This window comes from Taudactylus pleione, unplaced genomic scaffold (assembly GCF_031769625.1).
Source record: "Taudactylus pleione unplaced genomic scaffold, aTauple2 ptg000216l, whole genome shotgun sequence".
In the NCBI taxonomy this organism is placed as follows: domain Eukaryota; kingdom Metazoa; phylum Chordata; class Amphibia; order Anura; family Myobatrachidae; genus Taudactylus; species Taudactylus pleione.
Genome location: NW_028284618.1, coordinates 6,875,845 through 6,898,337, shown reverse-complemented (window position 1 = coordinate 6,898,337; position 22,493 = coordinate 6,875,845). Strand labels below are relative to the sequence as shown.

Below are 22,493 nucleotides of genomic sequence, written 5' to 3'. Positions count from 1 at the left end.
GTAAAGTGAAAAATTAGGTGGCTACGCCCCTTCCCAGCTTCACCTATAGATGGCAGCACAAACGCTCTTGTTAAAATGTGTAGTTACAGCTCTGCTTTGGTGTGCACAGATGTGTCCTCTGCGTTCAGCACCCCTGTCCTAAAAAAGTCCTATAGTGACCACTATCTAATCTTCTACAACTGCTAAACTAGGGCTTGGGAAAATGCCTTCCCCTCTCTTTGTGTATGACCTACAGCAGTGAAGTGCCAGCTTTACCTATAGATATATGTCCAATCTGTCTGGTGGGAAAGAAAATCTGGTCCATTTTCCAGCATCTAGGAGCAAATTGCTATTGCTACTTGCTCCCATACATTCCCAGATTTTCTGTCCCGCCACACGAATTGGACAGATATATCTATAGGTGTCCCACACAACTTAACAGAACCAACACAATACCAAATGTTTGACTCCCAGCAGGATGTGCTCTGTTGTATGTATTTTAATAGAGAATGATGTGTACTTGTCTCTTGTTCTAATATTTATTATGATGTGTACTTGTCTGTTGTTCTGATATTAATTATATTTGTAAGAGCATAGACTTAAGTGGGAGGGGTCAGGAATAGTTAGGGGAGGAGTCTATGCCAGGAGCCAGATGCTGACGCAAGGTGGGCCTGTGTGCTCTTTAAATGCCAGGGCCTATTTTTAGTCCCAGTCCGGCCCTGCTTATAGGAATAACATCCAGCCAAGTGTGGAAATGTGGAAGAGTTGTGGCCTAGTACATAAAGACAGACAGTCAGACAGGAGATTTGAAGAGTCTTAAAAAGTGGCTACAAATAAGAAAATAAAGCATAAAGAGTACTTATATAAGCATATGCACAAGAATTTAAAATGTACACATTATACTATTCGCATTTTCAAACATAGTGATTGATCTTGCTACACTGACTTATGTATTTTAATGTGTTCATTCTATTTTTGCTACTCTTGCTAGACAGACTGTAAATAAGCCCACGTGCACATAAACATGTTAGGACATTTGTCAGACATTTACTGACACGGAAAAAAAGAGAGGACAAAAATGACGCCTCTGTGAGTTTATATACTAAGGAAAATAACTTTATTAACATTGCACAATGACAGCCATTCATCAGAGAAGAGTCTGAGGGCTGTGTAGCTCAGCACGCTGCTAGAGGCTCACTGTTTGCAGCCACCACAGAACATAGTTTATTGGCTGCTTCATGTCTACAGTTATTTAAATAGCCGAAGTGTTTATTTTGTTCTCTGTAACTTTGTGATCTCTCTATCTGTACAGTTCCCCTTACTCCACTCTACTGCTAGAGGCATGTGACCCTAGGTGTGCCTGAGTAAGGTAACATGGAGGAGGAGACTCATGTACAGGTGAGTTACGCACCTTTTTGTCCACCAAAATCAGGTCACAATAAAGCTGGGCATCCACTATACAATTTTCTGTCAGATATCTGTCCAATCTGGCTGGTTGGAATGAAAACCTGGTAATGTATGGGAGCAGATGACAGTTGATCTTATGGCTTCAAACACTAAACAAAGGACAAAAAAAATTGTTCAAATTGGTTAAATTTGTGTGTTTTATCCAATTTGTCTGAACAAAAAGTTTTGGCTATTTTCCAGTGTTTGTGAACAAATGGTCGATTGTCATTTGCTCCCATACATTACCAGGTTTTCATTCCAACCAGCCAGATCGGACAGATATCTGACAGATAATTGTATAGTGGATGCCCAGTTTAAGGGGTAAATTTACTAAAGTGAGAATTTTTAGAGGTGAGTTTTAGAAGAGATGTTGCCCATAGCAACCAATCAGATTCTAGCTATTATCTTCTAGAAGGTGCTAGTTACATGTTAAGTAGAATCTGATTGGTTGCTATTGGCAACATCTCTTCTAAAACTCACTTCTAAAAACTCTCACTTTAGTAAATTTACGGTAATGTCTAAATCCCCTTCACGGAGAGGACCCTGACGTCATCAGCCAACGTCATTCACTACCATCCAAGTGGGCATAGAGGGGGAATATAACCTTGTAGCGAGCTACCGAGCCCGAAGCGTGACAAGCCCGCGAGGGGACAACTTTCTTCTTTAGGTGGCCTTAATGGGCATGGAACTGCACTTCTGCCCTCACTCACATCACTTCCAGGTCCGTAGCATGAAGGGGAAATAAGCTCAACCCCCTTATACTTAATGGGACATTCCGTTTTGATGATTGCTAAGCTGGGCACAAAATGAGCAATCCTGCTGATGAAAACAAGCGCACACATCGTGCGGTCAAATTGGACAGGTTCAGCCGGAGCACATGGAGTCGGCAAATGACCACTCACGCAGGCCTCCAGTGGTGTCCTAATCTCTGATTACCGTATATACTCGAGTATAAGCCGAGTTTTTCAGCACAAAAAATGTGCTGAAAAAGTACCCCCTCGGCTTATACTCGAGTGAAGTGTAGCGCTGACTGGACGGAGTTCGGTCAGCGCTACACACTGCCAAACACACAGCCGCCGGAGCCGGCAGCTGTGTGTTTGCTGTAATCAGCAGCCGCTGATCAATCAGCAGTCTGTCAGACTCTCAGCGGCTGCTGCTGCTCCCACTGCGGGAGCCATCTTCCGGCTCCTGCAGTGTGTGATGGGAGACACATCGTCATGACGACGTGTCTGCCATGCAAAGCGGCCGAAGGAGCGGACAGCGGCAGGACCAGGAGCGGGAGTTTCAGGTAAGTGTTTATTTTCTTTTTATTCTTATCACGTCTCTCTCTACTAGGGGGGGCGGGACTACAGGGGGCACTACCAGGGGGCGATTACTACAGGGGGCACTAAAAGGGGGGATTACCACTGGGGGAACTACCAGGGGGGATTACTACAGGGGACACTACCAGGGGGGGATTACTACAGGGGGGGATTACTACAGGGGGCACTAAAAGGGGGGATTACCACTGGGGGAACTACCAGGGGAGAATTACTACAGGGGGCACTACCAGTGGGGGATTACTACAGGGGCACTAAAAGGGGGGATTACCACTGGGGGTACTACCAGGGGGGGATTACCACTGGGGGGCACTACCAGGAGGGATTACTACTGAGGGCACAACCAAGGGGAATTACTACTGGGGGCACTACCAGCTGCTGCCATTTCCCACACTAGGCTTATACTCGAGTCAATAAGTTTTCCCAGTTTTTTGGGGTAAAAGTAGGTACCTCGGCTTATATTCGGGTCGGCTTATACTCGAGTATATACGGTACGCATTCTGGTCGTTTTGGACTGAACACAGTTATTATGTACCAATCCACTAATATATGTGTGTCTTTGATCAATAAACTGCATATGAAACTGGGATTTAAAAGAAAAAAAGAAATGTATGTGCCTAAGTTTTATTCAATTAAATATTCCTGCTGTTACATATAAATTCTTAGTATGATGTTTCGTATTACTGTATACCGTATAACCAGAGAGTACAGAAGTGTACTGTTGCACCAGATCTTTAACACTTGGCATAGGGCCTGTTTCAGCAAGCAACGCAAAGGAGAGAACGCACGCACTTGGCCGATGTTTTTGTACTGCTTATGCATCGCACTGAGCGTGCGCAACCTAGCCAGTGCGATCGGGTAAGCGTACGCAGACTACACGCAGTGTGTACGCAGACCCCTTCCGATATTCATTGACCGGAAGTGCCGTTTGTGGGTGGTGGGGGGTGGTCAAGCGAACGCAGGCGTGCCTGTGCGTTGGGACACCGTTTTGGGGCGTCCATAATTAAGCCAGTGTGGCGACGGACGCAGCGATGAGACTCCGTGCACACAGGAAGCTACCAAAATCCTGCGCGAGCTCTGGTCAACCACTATTATGCAAATGTGGTCGATGGTTCTCAATTGTACCGATGTTTACGCTATCTTGCGTACTGATCAGGCTTTGAGTAAAGGGAGATGGGCGGCCTAAATTTGGCGCTGGGCTTCTGCATCTTGCGCTGCTGTCTCCGTGCGTGTGCATTGATTAGCATATTCTCGCAGAGGACGGGTGCGTGCGTTCTCTCCTTTGCGTTCCTTGCTGAATCAGGCCCATAGTCTGATAATCCATTTAGCAGCCTATGGGCCTGATTCAGAGCTGAACGTTCTGACCAGAGCGCTCGCTCTGAATCAGGGCCCTCCTTCCTTTTTTTGGAGCGTCCTCATGGACGCTCGCATAGCTGTGGGTTGCCACCCACAGCTTATGCGAGCGTCCATGATGATGGTTGCGATGGTCTTGACCATCGCGACCATCGGGCTTGCAATGGAGACCCTGCGGTAGGGTCTCGCTACGGGAGCCCAGGAGTGATTTTGGCTCTATCAGAGCCAAAATCACTCCCACTGACATCACTAGTGATGTCAGTGGGGCCGGCTTGAGACGGTAGGCGTTCCCATGGGAACGCCTCCGCCTGGCAGGCACGCCCACCAAAGGGGGCGTGCTGTCAATCAACATCGACAGCACGCCCCCTTGGTGCGAGACCCGGAGCGATGGAAAGCCCGTCGCTCCCCGGGTCTCGCGCATGCGCACGACGGAGCTCCCTCCGTCGTGCGCATGCGCAGTGGGGAACATCGACTTGCTTGCGAGCGTACTGCTGCTCGCGAGCAGGTCTGAATGACCCCCAATATTCCCTCCTAGGACCCGGTGGTCTCTTCTCAGACTGACTCTCCCGAATCTGTTCTTACCAGGCCATCAGCAGCTACAGTGCGTGATTGTTACCCGACCTTAAACAGCTACAGGCACTGAGACATCTGACTCACAGCTTAGTAAACAATCACTCCCCGTAGCATACCCATCCTGTGCGCCTCCATCCCTGGCTTGGAGGCAGGAGAGCGGCCCCTTTGGCTACATATTATACAATATATATTGTACTATATAGTCTTCTAACACAAATTGTAATGATATACAGATGTGTCCTCATCCATCTAGTCTCAATACTCCACACAGCAGGACTTGCCTGGCGTGAGTGAGTCGCCGGGTCCCGCGCTACTGTGCTAGCGTCGGGCGTCTTTTTTTTGCCGGAAATTAGATGCGACTAGGACACACCAGCAGACTTTTATATCTGTGTGCACCTGAGTCTGTATATGACACACAACGGAACTTGGAATGAAAAAAACTGTGGGTGCTACATTGTAGCACTTTGTATACAGATTCAGAGACTCATGCCGGGTACACACTAGACCAGCGGTCGCCAACCTGTCGCTCGCGAGCTACAGGTACCTCGCAGCCGCAGACAGGGTGGCTCGCCAGTGATTGCAAGAATATGAGGATCGGGGCCTCACTTTTGGACAATGGATGGGTCCCTGGGGACGCGCTGCGCCGACCAGTACTGTGGCTCCTTATTCAGTGATTGATGTCTCCCAGGGAGGACTATACAAAGTGGAGGTGGAGCCAGACCTTTAGTGCCTTACCTCCTGGACACAGGCGTCCCTCGGCACACAGGCGTCTCCTGGCGGCACCCAGCGTGAGGATGGCCACCGTCGCCACAGATAACCCCCGGCACCACAGGCGTCCCTCGGCAAGTGGGCAGCCCCCAGCCCTAGTGCTACAGAGATACAAACGGTCGCCCGGTTACACAGACGGCCCCCGGCACCATACGGTGTGAGGACGGCCCCTGGCTTTACAAGAACAGACGGCAGCTGGGCAGCATAATGCGAATGTGGACCAGGCACGAGGACCTGTGACTAGAAAACGGTGTCGGCGCGTGTGGCTGAACTCCCAGACCTGGAGGATAATTTAAGTAAGTGGGTGGGGGTTGGTTTGGTGCGTTGGTAGTGCTGTGACAAGTGGGGTATCTGAGGGTGACTTCCCATGGCTTCTGCTAACAGTGAAGAGGTGCAGGTGAGCAGCCAGAAGGGGATACCACCGTTTGGCAAAGCAGTAGTGCTGGTGTTTGCGGTGGTGGGATGGAGACGATGGGCCGCTGCTACTGCTAGTTTAAGCTGCCCTTCTGTCTACCCTTACCCCTCCCTACCCCCAGCACTGCCTGGCCCTATAACCTCCTCCTTGCCCCCAGTGCTGCCCCAGCTGATATCAACCCTTACCCCTTCCCTACTCCTAACCACCTCCTTGCCCCCCACTACTGCCCCAACTGCTATCTACCCTTATCCTCTACTTAACCACAGTACTGTCTGCCCGAACCCACTCCTTGCCCCCCAGTAATGCCCTAGCTGCCATCTACCCATGCCCACTCCCTACCCCCAGTACTACCTGCCCCTAACCCCTCCTTGCTCCCCAGTACTGCGCCAGCTGTTGTCAGCACTTATCCCCTCTCTGCCCCCTGCTGACAGCTCTCAGGCATCAGAGGTAGAGTTGGGCACTTTGAAAGGGGGGATGGGGCCTGTCCATCCCGCACAAACCACCCAACAGCCCCCTGCTCCCCGCTGACAGCTCTCCACATTTTATTTTTGAAAACTAAAATCTGGCTAAAAACCACATTTTTCATAGAAAAACAACAATGCATTTATCTATATACTGATGTTTATCACTGCATTAATAAATACATTGTTGTTTTTCTATGAAAAATTTGGTTATTAGCCAGATTTTAGTTTTCAAAAATAAACTGTGTCTCATCAAGACGTCTCATTTTTCTCAAGTAGCTCCCACCCAAATTAAGGTTGGAGACCACTGCCCTAGACAATATGTTGGATCGGACGGAGAGGCGTAGAGTGTGGTCAGGGTGCCCGGAGCACATGATACGGCGCCCCCCCCCCCCCCCCCTTTCTCCTGTGTGCCAGGGAGGAGGCATGTCCAGCATGTGGGGTTAAATTAAAGGGAAATAAAAATAAACATTAGAGGCAGAAACGAATTGGGGCATAGAGGACTAGATATATATTCCAATTCCACTAATAAAATCCAGCTTTGTGTGTATGCAATAAAAATACACCATACCTATATGGTGGTTTCTCAGCAACACCAGCCCCTCTGCCACACCAGCCCCCAGTCACACCAGCCACCTTCCACACCAGCCCTCTGCCACACCAGCCCTCTGCCACACCAGCCCCCAGTCACACCAGCCCCCAGTCACACCAGCCCCTCTGCCACACCAGCCCCTCTGCCACACCAGCCCCTCTGCCACACCAGCCCCTCTGCCACACCACCCCTCTGTCACACCACCCCTCTGTCACACTAGCCCTCTGCCACACCAGCCCCTCTGCCACACCACCCCTCTGTCACACCACCCCTCTGTCACACTAGCCCTCTGCCACACCAGCCACCTTCCACACCAGCCCCATCACTCCAGCCAACCCCTTCCCTAGCCCCCTCCGACTTACCCTCTTTTCAGCGTGCATGTTCCTCTTCCTGCTCCCCGGTGTGGCATGGAGAGACGCGGGGGGTGAGCCGCGCATGCGCAGAAGGCGCATGTTGGTGGTCATGCTGCTGTGACGCCCTGGCCGGAGCAGGTGCCAGGAGCACAAGCTCCGCCGGCGCTACCTTCGCCACTCTTCTGATTAGACGACACATCGACCAGTGTGTACCGTCTATACCGCTGACGATGCGTGTTCCCGCGCGCCGTCAGTGATATTGGGCCGTGTTCAATTGCAGACGAAAAGCCGTTCTCGGAGAAAAGTTCTCGCCGGTGACGTCATTTCGCCAGGCGAGAACTTTTCCCCGTATTCAATTGCAAAGAGTTTCCACCGCTGCGAAAAGTCTGTGCCTTGTAACCAGCGGACAAGATTTGTCTCTGAAAGGAGGCGGAAAAAAGTGCAGAATTGGGGGTTTGGGGTGCAAAGTTGCGGCAATACCCCTGCAGCCTTGGGACAGTCCCCCAAAGGTAAACTGCATCAAAAAAAGTAAAAAAAAAAATACTTTAGATCACCTCAAAAAAAGTACTTTCGTTTTGGGGTAAAAAAAAAATAAAAAATTGGGGGGGGACAAACTTAAAAACTAGCAAAATCAACTCCAGGGGGTCCCCCAAGTATGCCCAAGCTGTTTTTTTTTTATTGCAGGTGCTTGCTGAATGTGCGTTTTTTACGTTTTTAAAAATGCAGTTTACCGATTTTTAACCATGCTAGCACCCTTTTTCATGTACCCCAAATTTGCTGGGACTACTTATTTTTGTAAAAAAAACTGCTAAAGGCTATTCTTCACCACTTGTGCAAATACGCTAAATAGCACCAATTGAGGGCAAATAGGCACCCCAAATACCTCCAGCAGGCCTATTCGGGGGTATCTATAGTGATCCAGTGATGTCAGTGCATCTTTGGGTGGGTGACGGGCTGATTTCCCCAAATCTGACAGGACTTTTCACCGATTTCAGTTTCGCCGGGACGCGTTCTCGCGTCCTTTGCAATTGAATAGGGCGAAAATCGGTGATGAGCGTGATACTTTTCCGGAGGCAAAACTAGCGATGACGGCGGAAACTCCGGCATGCGAAAAGTCTGGGACTTTTCGCCGTCAATTGAATACGGGCCATTGTCGTTAAACTGCATGCAGGTCCGACGGGTGATATCATCAGCGGGACCCTCGCTGTCGCTCCCAGCGTCGGCAAATGTGTACGCACTTGCCGACGCCGACACCACGCCGGGTTTTATCCCTAACGAGGTCATTACACACTAGACATCGTCTAGTGTGTACCGGCCTTTAGACGCACACAGATATACAAGGGTCGCATATCAAATTAATCAGCACAGCCTGCTGGTGCGTCCTAATCGCATTGCGACCATACAAAATGCTAATTATTAATCGAAATCTTTCTTTTGCTGTATTGACTACTTTGCAAACTTGAATTTTTGTTGGCTAACAGCATTGATTTTTATTGTTTTTGTTACAGACGTCGCCCATACTGGAAGACGAGATGCACAACTCCCATGTAGCAGAAGATATTTGGGCACCAAGACAATGGAGGGACACGGAATGCAAAAATAGACCGGTAATTTTTCATAACATTAAATACCGCATAGTAGTAATCCTACAGATGCCCGCAGTTTGTATAATGTCAGCATTTATTAGCCTCAATTATCTGCATGTGAAAAATTAAGCTCGTCTAACAGACTAGTTCTACAACCGTATTTCCAGAATAATTCCCAATGTATTGGCGGTAAGAGAATGTGAGATTACCAGCGCCAGCTGCCTCTGCTGTCAGCCAAAAGTGCAACTACGGTGTGTTCTGCCAACTAGGAGACTGGGAGCCTCAGTTTCAGGACACACTGCCAGCTTTATGCCCATGCTGCCCTGGTGTGTCAGAATGCTAATGCTGAAAACAAGGACATAAAGCTATATCTTATCAGCAGGGAAACCTTTTTGAAAACTCCATAGAGAAAAGCGACCATCAATTTTTCCATTTACTGTTATCATTTTAGAATCATTTTAATTTATAGGGAACTGCCTGCAACATGTCATAGCACTCGTATTCCCCAATGTCATAAACTGAAGTTGATTGCTATGACCCTTTCCGTTGCCTTCTGGTAGAAAAATAAGCATAAATTAATGTTTCTAGCCCATCAACTTGTGAGCTTGAGATTTCTGTATGGATCAAGGGACCCAGGGCCTGATTCAGAGACGCTCGCTCTGACAGAGCGCTTGCTCTGAATCAGGGTCGGGCTTTTTTTTTTGGGTGCGCCTCTTGGCCGCTCGCATAACTGTGGGTGACCACCCAGTGCTATAGCGAGCGGCCATGATGATGGTCGCGATGGTGAAGACCATCGCGACCATTGGGCTTGCGACGAGACCCTTGTGGTAGGGTCTCGTTCATCGCAAGCCCCAGAGAGCTTTCGGCTCTAACAGAGCCAGAAGCTCTCCACTGACATCACTCGTGATGTCAGTGGGGCCGCCCCCAAATGGCAAGCGTTCCCTCAGGAACGCCTCCGTCTGGGCAGCCACCCCCCCGGCCCACCCACCAAAGGGGACGAACTGTCACTCAACATCGACAGCTCGCCCCCTTTGGTGCGAGACCTGGAGCAACGGATTGCCCGTCGCTAGCCGGGTCTCGCGCATGCGCACGACGGAGCCGGCTCCGTGGTGCGCATGCGCTAGCCGGGTCTCGCGCATGCGCACGACGGAGCCGGCTCTGTGGTGCGCATGCGCTGTGGGCCACCATCGACCCGGTTGCGAGCTCTCAGCACTTGCGACCGGGTCTGAATCAGGCCCCCAGTTCATGCCCAACTTGTTGCAGTCATATACTGCAGGTGCGACATACCATAGCTAGGCCTGATCAGCCAGAGACTAATGGTCTGTGAGCGTTTTATTGGGACCTTGATGATCAAGACGCTTGTACAGTCGTAGGTATGGGACTGGGGTCATTTCCTCCGACATCTGCTATTTGCTTACAGAGAAGTAGCCCATGCATCAATAGGTTTCCCACCATTGGAGCTCCTGTTTGGAAGAAGGATGTGGGCCCCATAGATCTTAGAAGAGAATCCTGGGAGGGAGATTGCTTCCTATAGAAGTCTCAGTGAGAGAGGAGGAGATCTCAAACCTTCAAAGAGGACAAGTGGAGAAGTTGCTCAAAGATCATTCTATAAAATGATAGATTGCTATGGGCAACTTCTCCGCTGTACAAGGTTTAACAAATATCCCCCAGAGTATCTCATGTGGTAGGTACATAAGTATACAAGACAGGTCCAGGCATTGGTGTGGCTGCAATGCCACAAAGAGTGTATGAAGTGGGTCAGAAGGTGTGGGTGTTTATTCCCATGACCCAGAATAAACTCCGGGACACCTGGGAGAACCCTGTGCACATCCATCAACACCTCAATTATGTAAATATTGTTGTCACAGGATAGTAATATACATACAATGGTATTTATTCTGGGAGGAGATATACAGACTGAACTGATGCAGGAGACACCTATCAATGAAGATACACTTGAAAATGTAGGTACAAGCTAAATATTGGGAGTCCTGGTAGGCACAATGCAGATACTGTAACTGCAACGAATAGCTCAGTGTCCAGAATGGTAGCAAACATTGGCAGAAACAAAGTCCCGGATTGATAAAAAAAGATAAAGCAGACAGTAACTCCTGAGTCCAAAATGATAATAATGGAAGACACAGTGAAGTCCCGGATAAATAAATAAACAAAATATACAGTAGTTCATAGTAGCAAATAAGTATACAAATGAACAGGCATTCAGAGGTTTTGGCAAGGCAGATCAGACACTCACAAGGACACAAGTCCAATATAGGAAACATGAATGACCCAGCAATGAGTGCTGGGACCAGGCAAACTAATGCTGGCCATACACGCTACAATTATCGGGGCGATCCGCCCGATATCTGCGGATCGCCCCGATAATTGTAGAGTGTGTGCGGGCGACCGAGGCTTAAATATCGCTTGGTCGAGCATGCCGGATTGTCCAGCATGCCGTCCAATGCGATATTTATGAGTTAAAATGTCGGACGCATCGGGCAGTGTATGCCCAGCCGCGGTCGACAGAGAGACATTTCCTGTGTTCCTCCCATGGAAGGAACAGGGAAACGTCTCCTCTCTCGGGGGCGGAGCGCAGATGTCGGGGCTAATACACTGTGAGAAATCTCAGTGTATGCCGCGGGCATCTTCGGGCTGGCAGGCTGCCTTATAAAATGTCTGTTGGTCTGACGTTTTATCTGGACGTGTATGCCCAGCTTTAAATAGGCAGGTGTCAGGTGCAAACCATAATGGTGATTTAGTAGTAACCACATGACCCCTGGCCACAGAACAAACTTTGGAGAGCAGTACCTCTGCAACGTCCCGAACTGTAGCTCACATACACAGAGGCCTGGTGTGGTGGCATGCAATGGATATTGGCAGGTAACAGAACAGAGTTGTAACACTATAGATAAGAAGGAAAAAGGAAAAACGTAGGGCTAGTTGCTGGGGCACTCTTAATTGAAATATATAGTTAAAGTTTAACTTTTAATGTGTATCAATAAAATTATGCGGTACCATATACCCAGGCGGGGTTACTCGAAATGATATAATCATTGTCTGTTAAAAATAAGGTCTTGAGGAAATCATCCGGCAAAATATTTATGAAATCTCCATGTCATTGGGTATGAATGGGTTTTAGTTGGAAGTGATTAGAGTGATTTAACAGTGAACAAATGTGATGAACAAGGACACGATTATGGTGCTCTGCCAGTGCAAGCTAAATCCCAATTATCCTCTTCTCACCTACAGCACCTGGTATTCCCTACAGGTCTCCCATCCAGGTACTGACCAGGCCTATCACCATTTAGCTTCCAAGATCAGACGAGATTGGGCAATCTAGTGATGTATGGCTGTAGGGGCAATTACGTAGGGAAGGTGAATCCCAACAACACAGGTCAGAGCAAGAACATAACCATAAATGTAGGACTATCACCATGAATAGTCCATTTTATTATTAAAATACAGTGTTCAAAGAAAGTGATTGGAATGTACATTTATATACATATAATACAAACTCATATAACATGTAACAAAAAATAGAGGAGTATTAATTACAGGAACTCATCCTAATATTCAAAATAAATTGGGCATTATCTATCCGATTATAAATCCTCACCAATAGGTTAAATCACAGTATGCTCAAATGAACTGTTTGCATCACAGAGTTTCATATTTTACCAATCCTCACCAAACAAAGGTTGAATCACAATATACTCATATAAGCCATTTACATCACAAAATGTTAATAATATTTAAAATGGCATATTAATTCCAAATAACGTTTAATATCCAACAAACACAATTAAATGGTAATGTATCCACTATTTCCCAGCAATTCTGTATTCAGTGGTTAGATATCATCAGTGGTGTAACATGCACAAACAACATAGCATGTTATCCATTATTAAAGTGCATGAGAGAATGGCATAATCACATTCACAGTTTTCAATACCAGTTTTCACCTTCCCTACGTAATTGCCCCTACAACCATACATCACTAGATTGCCCAATCTCGTCTGATCTTGGAAGCTAAATGGTGATAGGCCTGGTCAGTACCTGGATGGGAGACCTGTAGGGAATACCAGGTACTGTAGGTGAGAAGAGGATAATTGGGATTTAGCATGTACTGGCAGAGCACCATAATCGTGTCCTTGTTCATCACATTTACTCACTGTTAAATCACTCTAATCACTTCCAACTAAAACCCATTCATACCCATTGCCATGGAGATTTCATAAATATTTCGCCGGAGGATTTCCTCAAGACCTTAATTTTAACAGACAATGATTATATAATTTCGAGTAACCCCACCTGGGTACATGGTACCGCCTAAGTTTATTGATACACATTAAAAGTAAAATTTTAACTATATATTTCAATTAAGAGTGCCCCAGCAACTAGCCCTACTTTTTTCCTTCTTATATACAGTTTATTCAACTTTGGGAGCACCACCAACAACTTTTTGATGATATAATTTGTACACTAATAATGGATGGGTGGTCTAAACTAATGAATCCAACAGGTTCTCTGCAGAATCCCTTTCTTTCTTTTGTATTCTAACACTACAGGTCATGTTAGGAAAAGCACAATGTCAACATGATGAAAGCCCATTATGATATTGCAATGTGTGCCCTGCCAGTCGCAGCTTGTCAAGAAGGGGGAATGTGATACCCTGATATAGAATCTAACTAGCAGTCCAGCACATGAAGTGGTATATTGGTTTTGCCAGTGGCAGAATTAGTGGCGGTGCAGCTGGTGGCTTGCACCGGGGCCCGCTATGGTGCGGGGGCCCATAGCCGCCTGCATCCAACAGCACCGCTGCACCCACCGCCAGTGTCCCCCGTGCCCCACAGTAAGTGTACTGCAGACCACAGTGACAGCGGCCCGCACTACTACATCGCCGCCAGCGGTGGCTGTGTGTTTGTTATAGCAGCCAATGAGAGTCAGACAGACTCTCATTGGCTGCTGAGTCCACGGAGGGAGCCGGCTGGAGCTTATTCATGAGCTCCGCCTTCCAGCTTCCCCCGCAGCGTCTCTCGCATGGTGCAGACCGGGCAAGGAGGAGCGGACAGCGGCGGTCGCAGCAGAAGCGGGGATTCAGTTGTGTGGGGTTTTTGTGTGTGGGTGTGTGTGTGTGTAAGGGGCACGGGCACTGACACTGCATAGGAGGAGCGCTACTGGGGGCACTATATAGGGGGGACTACTACTGGGGGCAATGCATAAGGGGACTACTACTGGGGGCACTGTATAGGGGGGACTACTACTGGGGGCACTGTATAAGGGGGACTACTACTGGGGCAATGCATAGGGGGAACTACTACTGGAGGCACTGCATAGGGAGGTCTACTGGGGGCACTGCATAGGGGGGACTACTACTGGGGGCAATGTATAAGGGGGACTACTACTGGGGGCAATGTATAAGGGGAACTACTACTGGGGGCAATGCATAAGGGGACTACTACTGGGGGCACTGTATAGGGGGGACTACTACTGGGGGCACTGTATAAGGGGGACTACTACTGGGGCAATCCATAGGGGGAACTACTACTGGAGGCAATGCATAGGGAGGTCTACTACTGGGGGCACTGCATAGGGGGGACTACTACTGGGGGCTCTGCATAGGGGGGACTACTACTGGGGGCAATGTATAAGGGGGACTACTACTGGGGGCAATGCTTAGTGGGGACTACTGTTGGGGGCAATGCTTAGTGGGGACTACTGTTGGGGGCAATGCATAGGGGGACCACTACTGGGGGCACTGTATATGGGGCACTGTATAGGGGGACCACTACTGGGGCACTGCATAGGGGGGCCCAAAGCATATTCTTGCACCTGGGCCCACCACTCTCTAGTTCCGTCACTGGGTCTTGCCTTGGATCTCCATGGCAGACTTATTTAACCATCAAATTATTCTGGCACATGAAAAGGGCCCTTTCACAGGGGAGAAAAGATAACAATTAAAGCTATCATGCACTTCCAGTGGATCATTATGTTCCTTGGATACATGCCACATGTATAGTCCTAGACTTCATCAACACACAGACTCCTCGATTCATACAAGGTTCAGTCATCATAGCAATATTTTATTTCCTGCATGTAACAAAATTTAATTTTGTCTGATATTTCTAAAAAGATTCCTGAACAAACGTAAATTACACATATATAGCCATGGTGTAATAGCTACTGTACATTCCATGGTCCAGTCAGGTGCAGTAACATCTGGTAGCAGAGGGGCGACCAACGTCAGTCACTAAAGCAAAAAAAAAAAACAAATTAACATATCTATGTTTGACTCGGGATAGCCTAGTGTACTCTTTCTTTTCTGCTCGAGCCATGTTGCATGCCACTTCAAACACCAATTACTGTAATTGTCATGGAAATAGTTTTTTAGACTGTTGAATTATCAGAGGTTCCTTTCTTCAAAGCAAAGTATATATACAGTACATGCATCAGAGTGTTTTCTGAGCCAGGGACCTAATGCTGTTTTAGATAGCCACCCCAAACATAATAAATTCAGTGGTTACATAGCTTTTACTAGATACATTTGGCATGTGCAGTACATAAGTAAACATTAGCTTTAGCAGCAAATACTAAGAAACATCACTAAGAGAAGAGAAAAAGTAAGACCTAACATATCGATAAAGCAGAGGAAACGTGATGCTGTCCGCTACCGCGCAAATACTGACACTTGGACGAACATTTAAAATAGCAAATATCTTCCATGAGACTTGAGGCTGAACTTTTAACTGAATTATTTGAATGTGGTCAAATGTTTGCTCGAGATCAGCATCTGCAGTTTGATTGAAATGTGCAGCAAGTCCTCATTGTTATTCCAGATGGTATATTACATCACTTGCAGAGTTTGTTGTTTTTCCTGTTGTCCAGATGAGTCCTCATTTACTGGTTGTCTGTACGTTATATGGTGCAGGACGCTCTGCGCAAATTATGCGCATTAGCTGCACATTTTAAGCTAAAAAAAAAAAAGCTTGTGGTGGTGGAGTCACATGAGACCTGGCGCACCGAGAGGGGCTATTTGGTGCGACTGAAGGCATCTGTAAGACAGGACGCCTCTATGTTTTTAGCGTTTAAAGTGTGCAAAATCTTTAGTTTGTATTTTATAAAACCAGTCAAACCAGTGTGGCATCTTTCCCTATATCTGATCAATGTGGATCTAATCTCTCTGCTTCTATTAGAGATGAGCGGTTCGGATTCTGTGGCATCCGAACCGCTCCGAACATTGGGGATCCGAGTCCACCCGAACCGTGTTCGGGTGTTCACCGCCTGACTCGGATCCCCGTTCGGGGCCGAACGGCGGCCGCCTGATGTCGGATTCTCACTAGAGAATCCGACATCAGGGCTCCTATTGTGTAGGGCAGAGCGCTGTGATAGCGCTCTGCCCTACACAGACAGAAACTCACAGCCGCCAGCGGCAGCTGTGTGTTTGTTACAGCAGCCAATGAGAGTCACACAGACTCTCATTGGCTGCTGCACGGAGGGAGCCGGCTGGAGCTCACACATGAGCTCCGTCTTCCGGCTCCCTCCTCAGCGTGTGACAGCAGAGCGGACGGCGCGGGAGCGGGGATACAGGTACGTTTTTTTATTTTTATTTTTTTTACTTGTGCAAGGGCCGGGGGCGCTACTGGGGGGGTCTGCTACTGGGGGTGCGGGGGGGTCATACTACTGGGGGGGGCTATACTACTGGGGGGGCTATACTACTGGGGGGGGTCTGCTACTGGGGGGGGTCTGCTACTGGGGGTCCATACTACTGGGGGGGCTATACTACTGGGGGGGCCTGCTGCTGGGGGGGGGCTGCTACTGGGGGGGCCATACTACTGGGGGGCCTGCTACTGGGGGGCCATACTACTGGGGGGGGCATACTACTACTGGGGGGGCCATACTACAGGGGGCCTGCTAATGGGGCAGCCTGCTACTGGGGGGGCCTGCTACTGGGGCAGCCTACTACTGGGGGGGCCATACTACTGGTGGGGCTGCTAATGGGGGGCATACTACTGGGGGGCCTGCTAATGGGGGCATACTACTGGGTGGCATGCTAATGGGGGGCATACTACTGGGGGGGCCTGCTAATGGGGGGCATACTACTGGGGGGCATTCTACTGGGGGCACTGCATAGGGGACCCTACTACTAAGGGGACTGCATATGGGGCACCACTGCTGGGGGCATTGTGTAAGGGACACCGCTACTGTGGCCATTGTGTAAAAGGGGCACTACTGTGGGCATTGTGTAAAAGGGTCACTACTGTGGGCATTGTGTAAAAGGGGCACTACTGTGTGCCGTAACATATAAGAGACACTACTTTATGGTGTAATGTGAATCAGGCCCTATGTGCGGTGTAATGTGAATAAGATTGTGCACTGTGACTCCTTGGGCCGTAGCCCACTATGTAAACAAGTACTGTGATTCTGCTGGCCGTACCCCACTGGGTGGGTGCACTACTTTTAATTTCTGCCACTGCTGTGTGGCAATGTGTCATAGATGTGCTTTATACTGTGGTGTCTGTGTCGTTGTGCCGCTGCTTTGTCGCTTAGTAACCAGACAGCTCACTGCAACCTTTGACCAATAATGTTGAAAACAATATTATAAGCTGTGATATGGTCTAAATTGACTGGAAATTAATGTTATTGAGGTTAATAATACTCTAGGAAGAAAAAAAAGAAGACCAATTTATGTGATTTTAGATTTTTTGTAAATTTTTGTAAAAAAATCCAAATCCAAAGCCAGTCACCGCAGTTTGGCAAATCCAAATCCAAAGCCGGACGACGAATTCAAACCAAATCCAAATCCGGCAAAAATGGTCCGGCGCACATCCCTAGTTTCTATGCATTTTTCTAGATCTACATCCCACATTTTCCTATAATGTGGGATGTAAAAGGAAATATTTGGAATGTTTAGTAAAATGTATATTTGATTTTTACTCCTAATAAGGGTACAGGTACTTAAATAGGATTGATTATATAATTTTAATGTATTATGCCAAATAAAATATAAGGAGAAGAATGAAGATACAGCATGTATGTATGTATGTATGTATGTATGTATGTATGTATGTATGCTTTGTACATTATATGTCAGACTGAGCTGATGCAGATGAGAATACGTGCAGTGCTCGCTCTCCCCCATTGTTTTCTGTGGCCTCATTAGTAGGATGGAGGTCATAATTGGGTATGCACTAGTGCCCTCAATGTCCCCCTTCTTCATTTCCTTTTGCATGGTGAACAATGACAATATTGTTGTATTCACTTTATCACATTGTGTCATATTTTTATTTAGAGGCCATGGATGATGCATTCACTGTTTGTCTATAATTACTTATTTTAACACTTCAAAGAGGTTTTTTTTTTTTCTGTTTTTTTTAATCAAGTAATAACATTTTCTCCCTGCAGAATTATACCCCTTAAACACCGGAGCTAAAACCCGGGTTATTGCAGGGTTAACCCGGCCAGCTCCTTGGTGTAAAGGGGGTGAGGGTTGGATCGCCGGGTCGAGTGACCCGACGATCCAACCCAGGTAAATAGCAGGGTTTAACATGGGCATAACCCGTGAAACCCGCTGTGTGTACGGCGCACTCCGGGTCTTGATGACCTGCAGTGCGCCGCAAGCCGGCCAATTGGTCCGGCTTCAGTGGCGCTTGGAGATGACGTCATCTCCAAACATCCACTTTCACGCCGGAAAAGCCGGGTCTATGCAGACCAGACTGCGGTGTGAGCGGCGCCGACTCGCGAATATCACGAGTCGGCGCCGGCTAAATTACGGGTCTGATCCGGATAGGATCCCTGTTCCAACTCCGGGTCAGACACGGAATTTTGGTGGAAAAGGGGTATTAGTCTTTCAGACCTCTCATAATTCCATACACTGAATGGGGAGAGTTTGTCAATAGCTTATTTTAATGGTGGTTTGCAATTGCTGGCGGATTTGCCCTCCAAACCACCATATTTATTATCTAGCAGTTTAGAGGCTTAAAATGAAAACAGCTGGCGATGTGCGCTGGTTACAATATGTTTTTGTGTAAATGATGATCTCCTAAAATACTATTCACTTTATCTTAATTTATGTCCTAATGACGCAGGACAGTAAGGTGGTGGCGCCAGATTAACTTTTATCAAGTGTTACATTATTACATTACAAGGTCTGTGTCCTGTTTACACTGATTTATCTGCTCGTATAAAACCCTTTTCTCGTAACTAGATGGAGCAAAAACTGCAGCATCTCAGATGGGAACATGGCAGATAAATATACCCCTCCCCAACCTTCTCTGGTTCTTCTGAGGAAAACGTTCTCTCCATGTTGCTCTTTGCTTGTGTTGCTAAGAATAGATGTATATACGCAGTAGCTGCAGATTCTGTTCTACGCCTCCTCAATTTGTCTGCTTCACCGATAACCCCCACGTCCTAGTTGCACTGAGCAATTACTTCATATAATCTGTAGAATTGTACATACCTGACAAAATTACAGCTCTCCCACATCTGCCAAATACTTTGTTCAAATGGTTTAGCTTTATTATTTGTTAAACGCGATTTTTGCAACAGTTTCCGAACGCAAATTTCGGTCCCCATAGCCTTCTCTGGGGGCTGCGGAAATGCCCAATTAACTAAGCTCCGAAAAGGTGGCATCCGTCAATCCAGCCTGTAGGCTACATATTTACAAATATTTTCTGAAAGGGATCCTTCCGATCCCTCTCCACATGCAGGGCCGGTGGACGCACATGCACAGTATGTAAGACTCCGAAGTAAAGTGATAGTTTAAGCTAGTGTTGTTCATTCTAGCACCCTGCACCTATCACAACCCGTGCAGTTCCTCTTTCCTGCCTGGGACAGGTGCAGGGTGTTAGGATGAACACTAGACTTTACGCTATCACTTTTTTCTACTCTTCCCCAGGATGGTCTCTTCTCAGAGAGAGTGTCCCAGCAAGAGGCTCTTCTAAAACTACCCAGAAAGATCATTGGTTATTGCCGCGATAGGTGGGTATGATATAATGGTTATAGGAGCAAAATTGCGTGGAATAGTAAATAGGCTCCCTGGTGAGGTCACAAGAAGAATTCTGCACTTTTCACATTAGAACACAAAAAAATAAATAGCTCTTTAGTTTGATTTGTGAATATAACAGGCAAGTCACTAAACTGAATAATAATGGAAAGATATAGCCACACTAAGTGTACTCAAAAATGTTATGGCCTGTTAGATTATTGTTCTTAAGCAATGAACCTCACTTTTTATAATGCAGTAATTTATATGATATCAAGCCTTACAAATGTGGAAGTTCATTTTCCTTATAGCTCTGACCCAAAAATCAGGCCGAATTTGTCAGTGTTCCAACCCATCTAAACAAACGGAAGATTCATTTCCTTTTTATTTTATTTTTTTTTATTTGTCTAATGTAAATGTTAATGGATGAATATATAAAATATGATGAATGACATTACATATTATCTGTGATGGTGCTAGTAATTGGGCTTGCAGAGCTCATCATTCATCATAGATTCAGTTGTTTAACTTGTGTTTCCATTCATCTCCTCCTGAAATTCTCCAGTCAGACTTATTGATATACTTTAATTCTTTCCCCATACAAAAGCTTGGGAGCATGACCTAATGTTAAGAGAATATGTGATGTAATTGGAAGTGTGGAGGTATGGTCTAGTGACTAGGAATGTGTGGTGTCTTTGGGGTTGTGACTTAGTGGTAAGAGAATGTGTGGTGCTGTTGGGGGTCCTGTGGGGTGGGTACTTTTAAGTTGCTGTCCATATTTTTGAGGCATTGGCAGATATATTTTTTTTTAGTATTATTTCCCTTTAATGGTCTGGTATTTGGCTACTTTTTGAATATTTTAATTTGGGGTATTTGATCCTTTCTGTAGTGACTAGGAATGTGTGGTGTCTTTGGGGTTGTGATTTAGTGGTAAGAGAATGTGTGGTGCCATTGGGGTTGGGGGTCCTGGTTGGTGGGTACTTTTAAGTTGCTGCCCATAAGTTGCTGTCCATATTTTTGAGGCATTGGCAGATGTGTGTTTTTAGTATTTTCCTTTTAACAGTCTGGTATTTGGCTAATTTTTAAATATTTAAATTTGGGGTATTTAATCCTTTCTGTAGATTTGATTATTTTTTTTATAGACTGGAATTTTTTTTCATTCACCTGATGTCTACCTTTACCCCTACTGATTGTTAGATATGGGGGTCTGGATGGCGCCTTCGTACACCCGTCATATTGTTACGCTGTTATATGGGGTGTAGGTAACTGTGAGCTCCTAGTAAATTGTTACCCCCTGAATCTTGTCTGTTGATGGTATGATCATTCCAGGCTTTTCTTTAATTCTGTTTATTTTTGTCGTGTTTTTTTCCCCCCTTTGTATGACCTCTCTTTTGCTCTTATTTGGTTTTTAATACTTTTTTTCTTTTTTTGTATTGTTGTTGTATCTCAGTCCTTATCTATGCCAGCTTTATGTACTGTATTATTTTACTGATATATGCATGTATGTCATGTCTCTAGTTTTATTCTGCTATTGTGGGTGTAAACAAAAACTACACAATTTTAAGAGTGTGGTGTATTTGGGGTTGTGGTTTAGTGGTAAGGCAATGTGTGGTGTCATTGGGGACATGACTTAGTGGTAAGAGAATGTGTGGCATCATTGGGGTTGTGGCTTAGTGGTAAGAGAATTGTGGCTTCATTGGCTTAATGGTAAGATAATGTGTGGTGTCATTGGGGACGTGACTTACTGGTAAGAGAATGTGTGGTGTCATTGGGGACGTGACTTAGTGGTAAGAGAATGTGTGGTGTTATTGGGGTTGTGGCTTAGTAAGAGTGTGTGGTGTCATTGGGGTTGTGGCTTAGTGGTAAGCGTGTGTAGTGTAATTGGGGTTGTGGCTTAGTGGTAAGGGAATGTGTGGTGTCATTGAGGTTGTGGCTTAGTGGTAAGAGAATGTTTGGCATCATTTGGGTTGTGCCTTATGCTTATTGGTAAGAGAATGTGTGGTACTTTTGGGGTTGTTGCTTAGTGGTAAGAGAATTGTGGCTTCATTGGCTTAATGGTAAGATAATGTGTGGTGTCAATGGGGACGTGAGTTAGTGGTAAGAGAATGTGTGGTGTCATTGGGGACGTGACTTACTGGTAAGAGAATGTGTGGTGTCATTGGGGACGTGACTTAGTGGTAAGAGAATGTGTGGTGTCATTGGGGTTGTGGCTTAGTAAGAGTGTGTGGTGTCATTGGGGTTGTGGCTTAGTGGTAAGAGTGTGTGGTGTCATTGGGGTTGTTGCTTAGTGGTAAGATAATGTGTGGTGTCATTGAGGTTGTGGCTTAGTGGTAAGAGAATGTTTGGCATCATTTGGGTTGTGCCTTATGCTTATTGGTAAGAGAATGTGTGGTACCTTTGGGGTTGTGGCTTAGTGGTAAGAGAATGTTTGGCGTCATTGGAGTTGTATCTTACGCTTAGTGGTAAGAGAATGTGTGGTGCCTCAGGGTTTGTGGCTTAGTGGTAAGAGAATGTGTGGAGTTATTGGGGTTGTGGCTTAGTAAGAGTGTGTGGTGTCATTGGGGTTGTGGCTTAGTGGTAAGAGTGTGTAGTGTAATTGGGGTTGTGGCTTAGTGGTAAGGGAATGTGTGGTGTCATTGGGGTTGTGGCTTAGTGGTAAGAGAATGT

The 22,493-nt window shown here is 46.6% G+C and overlaps 1 protein-coding gene and 1 pseudogene across 2 annotated transcripts in view; one reads left to right on the top strand and one right to left on the bottom strand.

The window, feature by feature from the left end:
- The window catches only part of STEAP1 (STEAP family member 1), a 51,469-nt gene that overhangs the window by 8,177 nt on the left and 20,799 nt on the right, over window positions 1-22,493 (top strand). The window contains exons 2-3 of one of the 2 annotated variants that reach the window (XM_088478653.1): window positions 1,292-1,377; window positions 8,768-8,866. In XM_088478653.1, coding sequence (XP_088334779.1) covers window positions 1,354-1,377; window positions 8,768-8,866 — 123 coding nt within the window. In that variant the 5' untranslated portion in view covers window positions 1,292-1,353. The remainder of the gene's footprint in view (window positions 1-1,291; window positions 1,378-8,767; window positions 8,867-22,493) is intronic. The other variant, XM_088478654.1, reaches the window with a different exon arrangement.
- Window positions 12,086-12,203, bottom strand: LOC148517474 (5S ribosomal RNA; annotated as a pseudogene).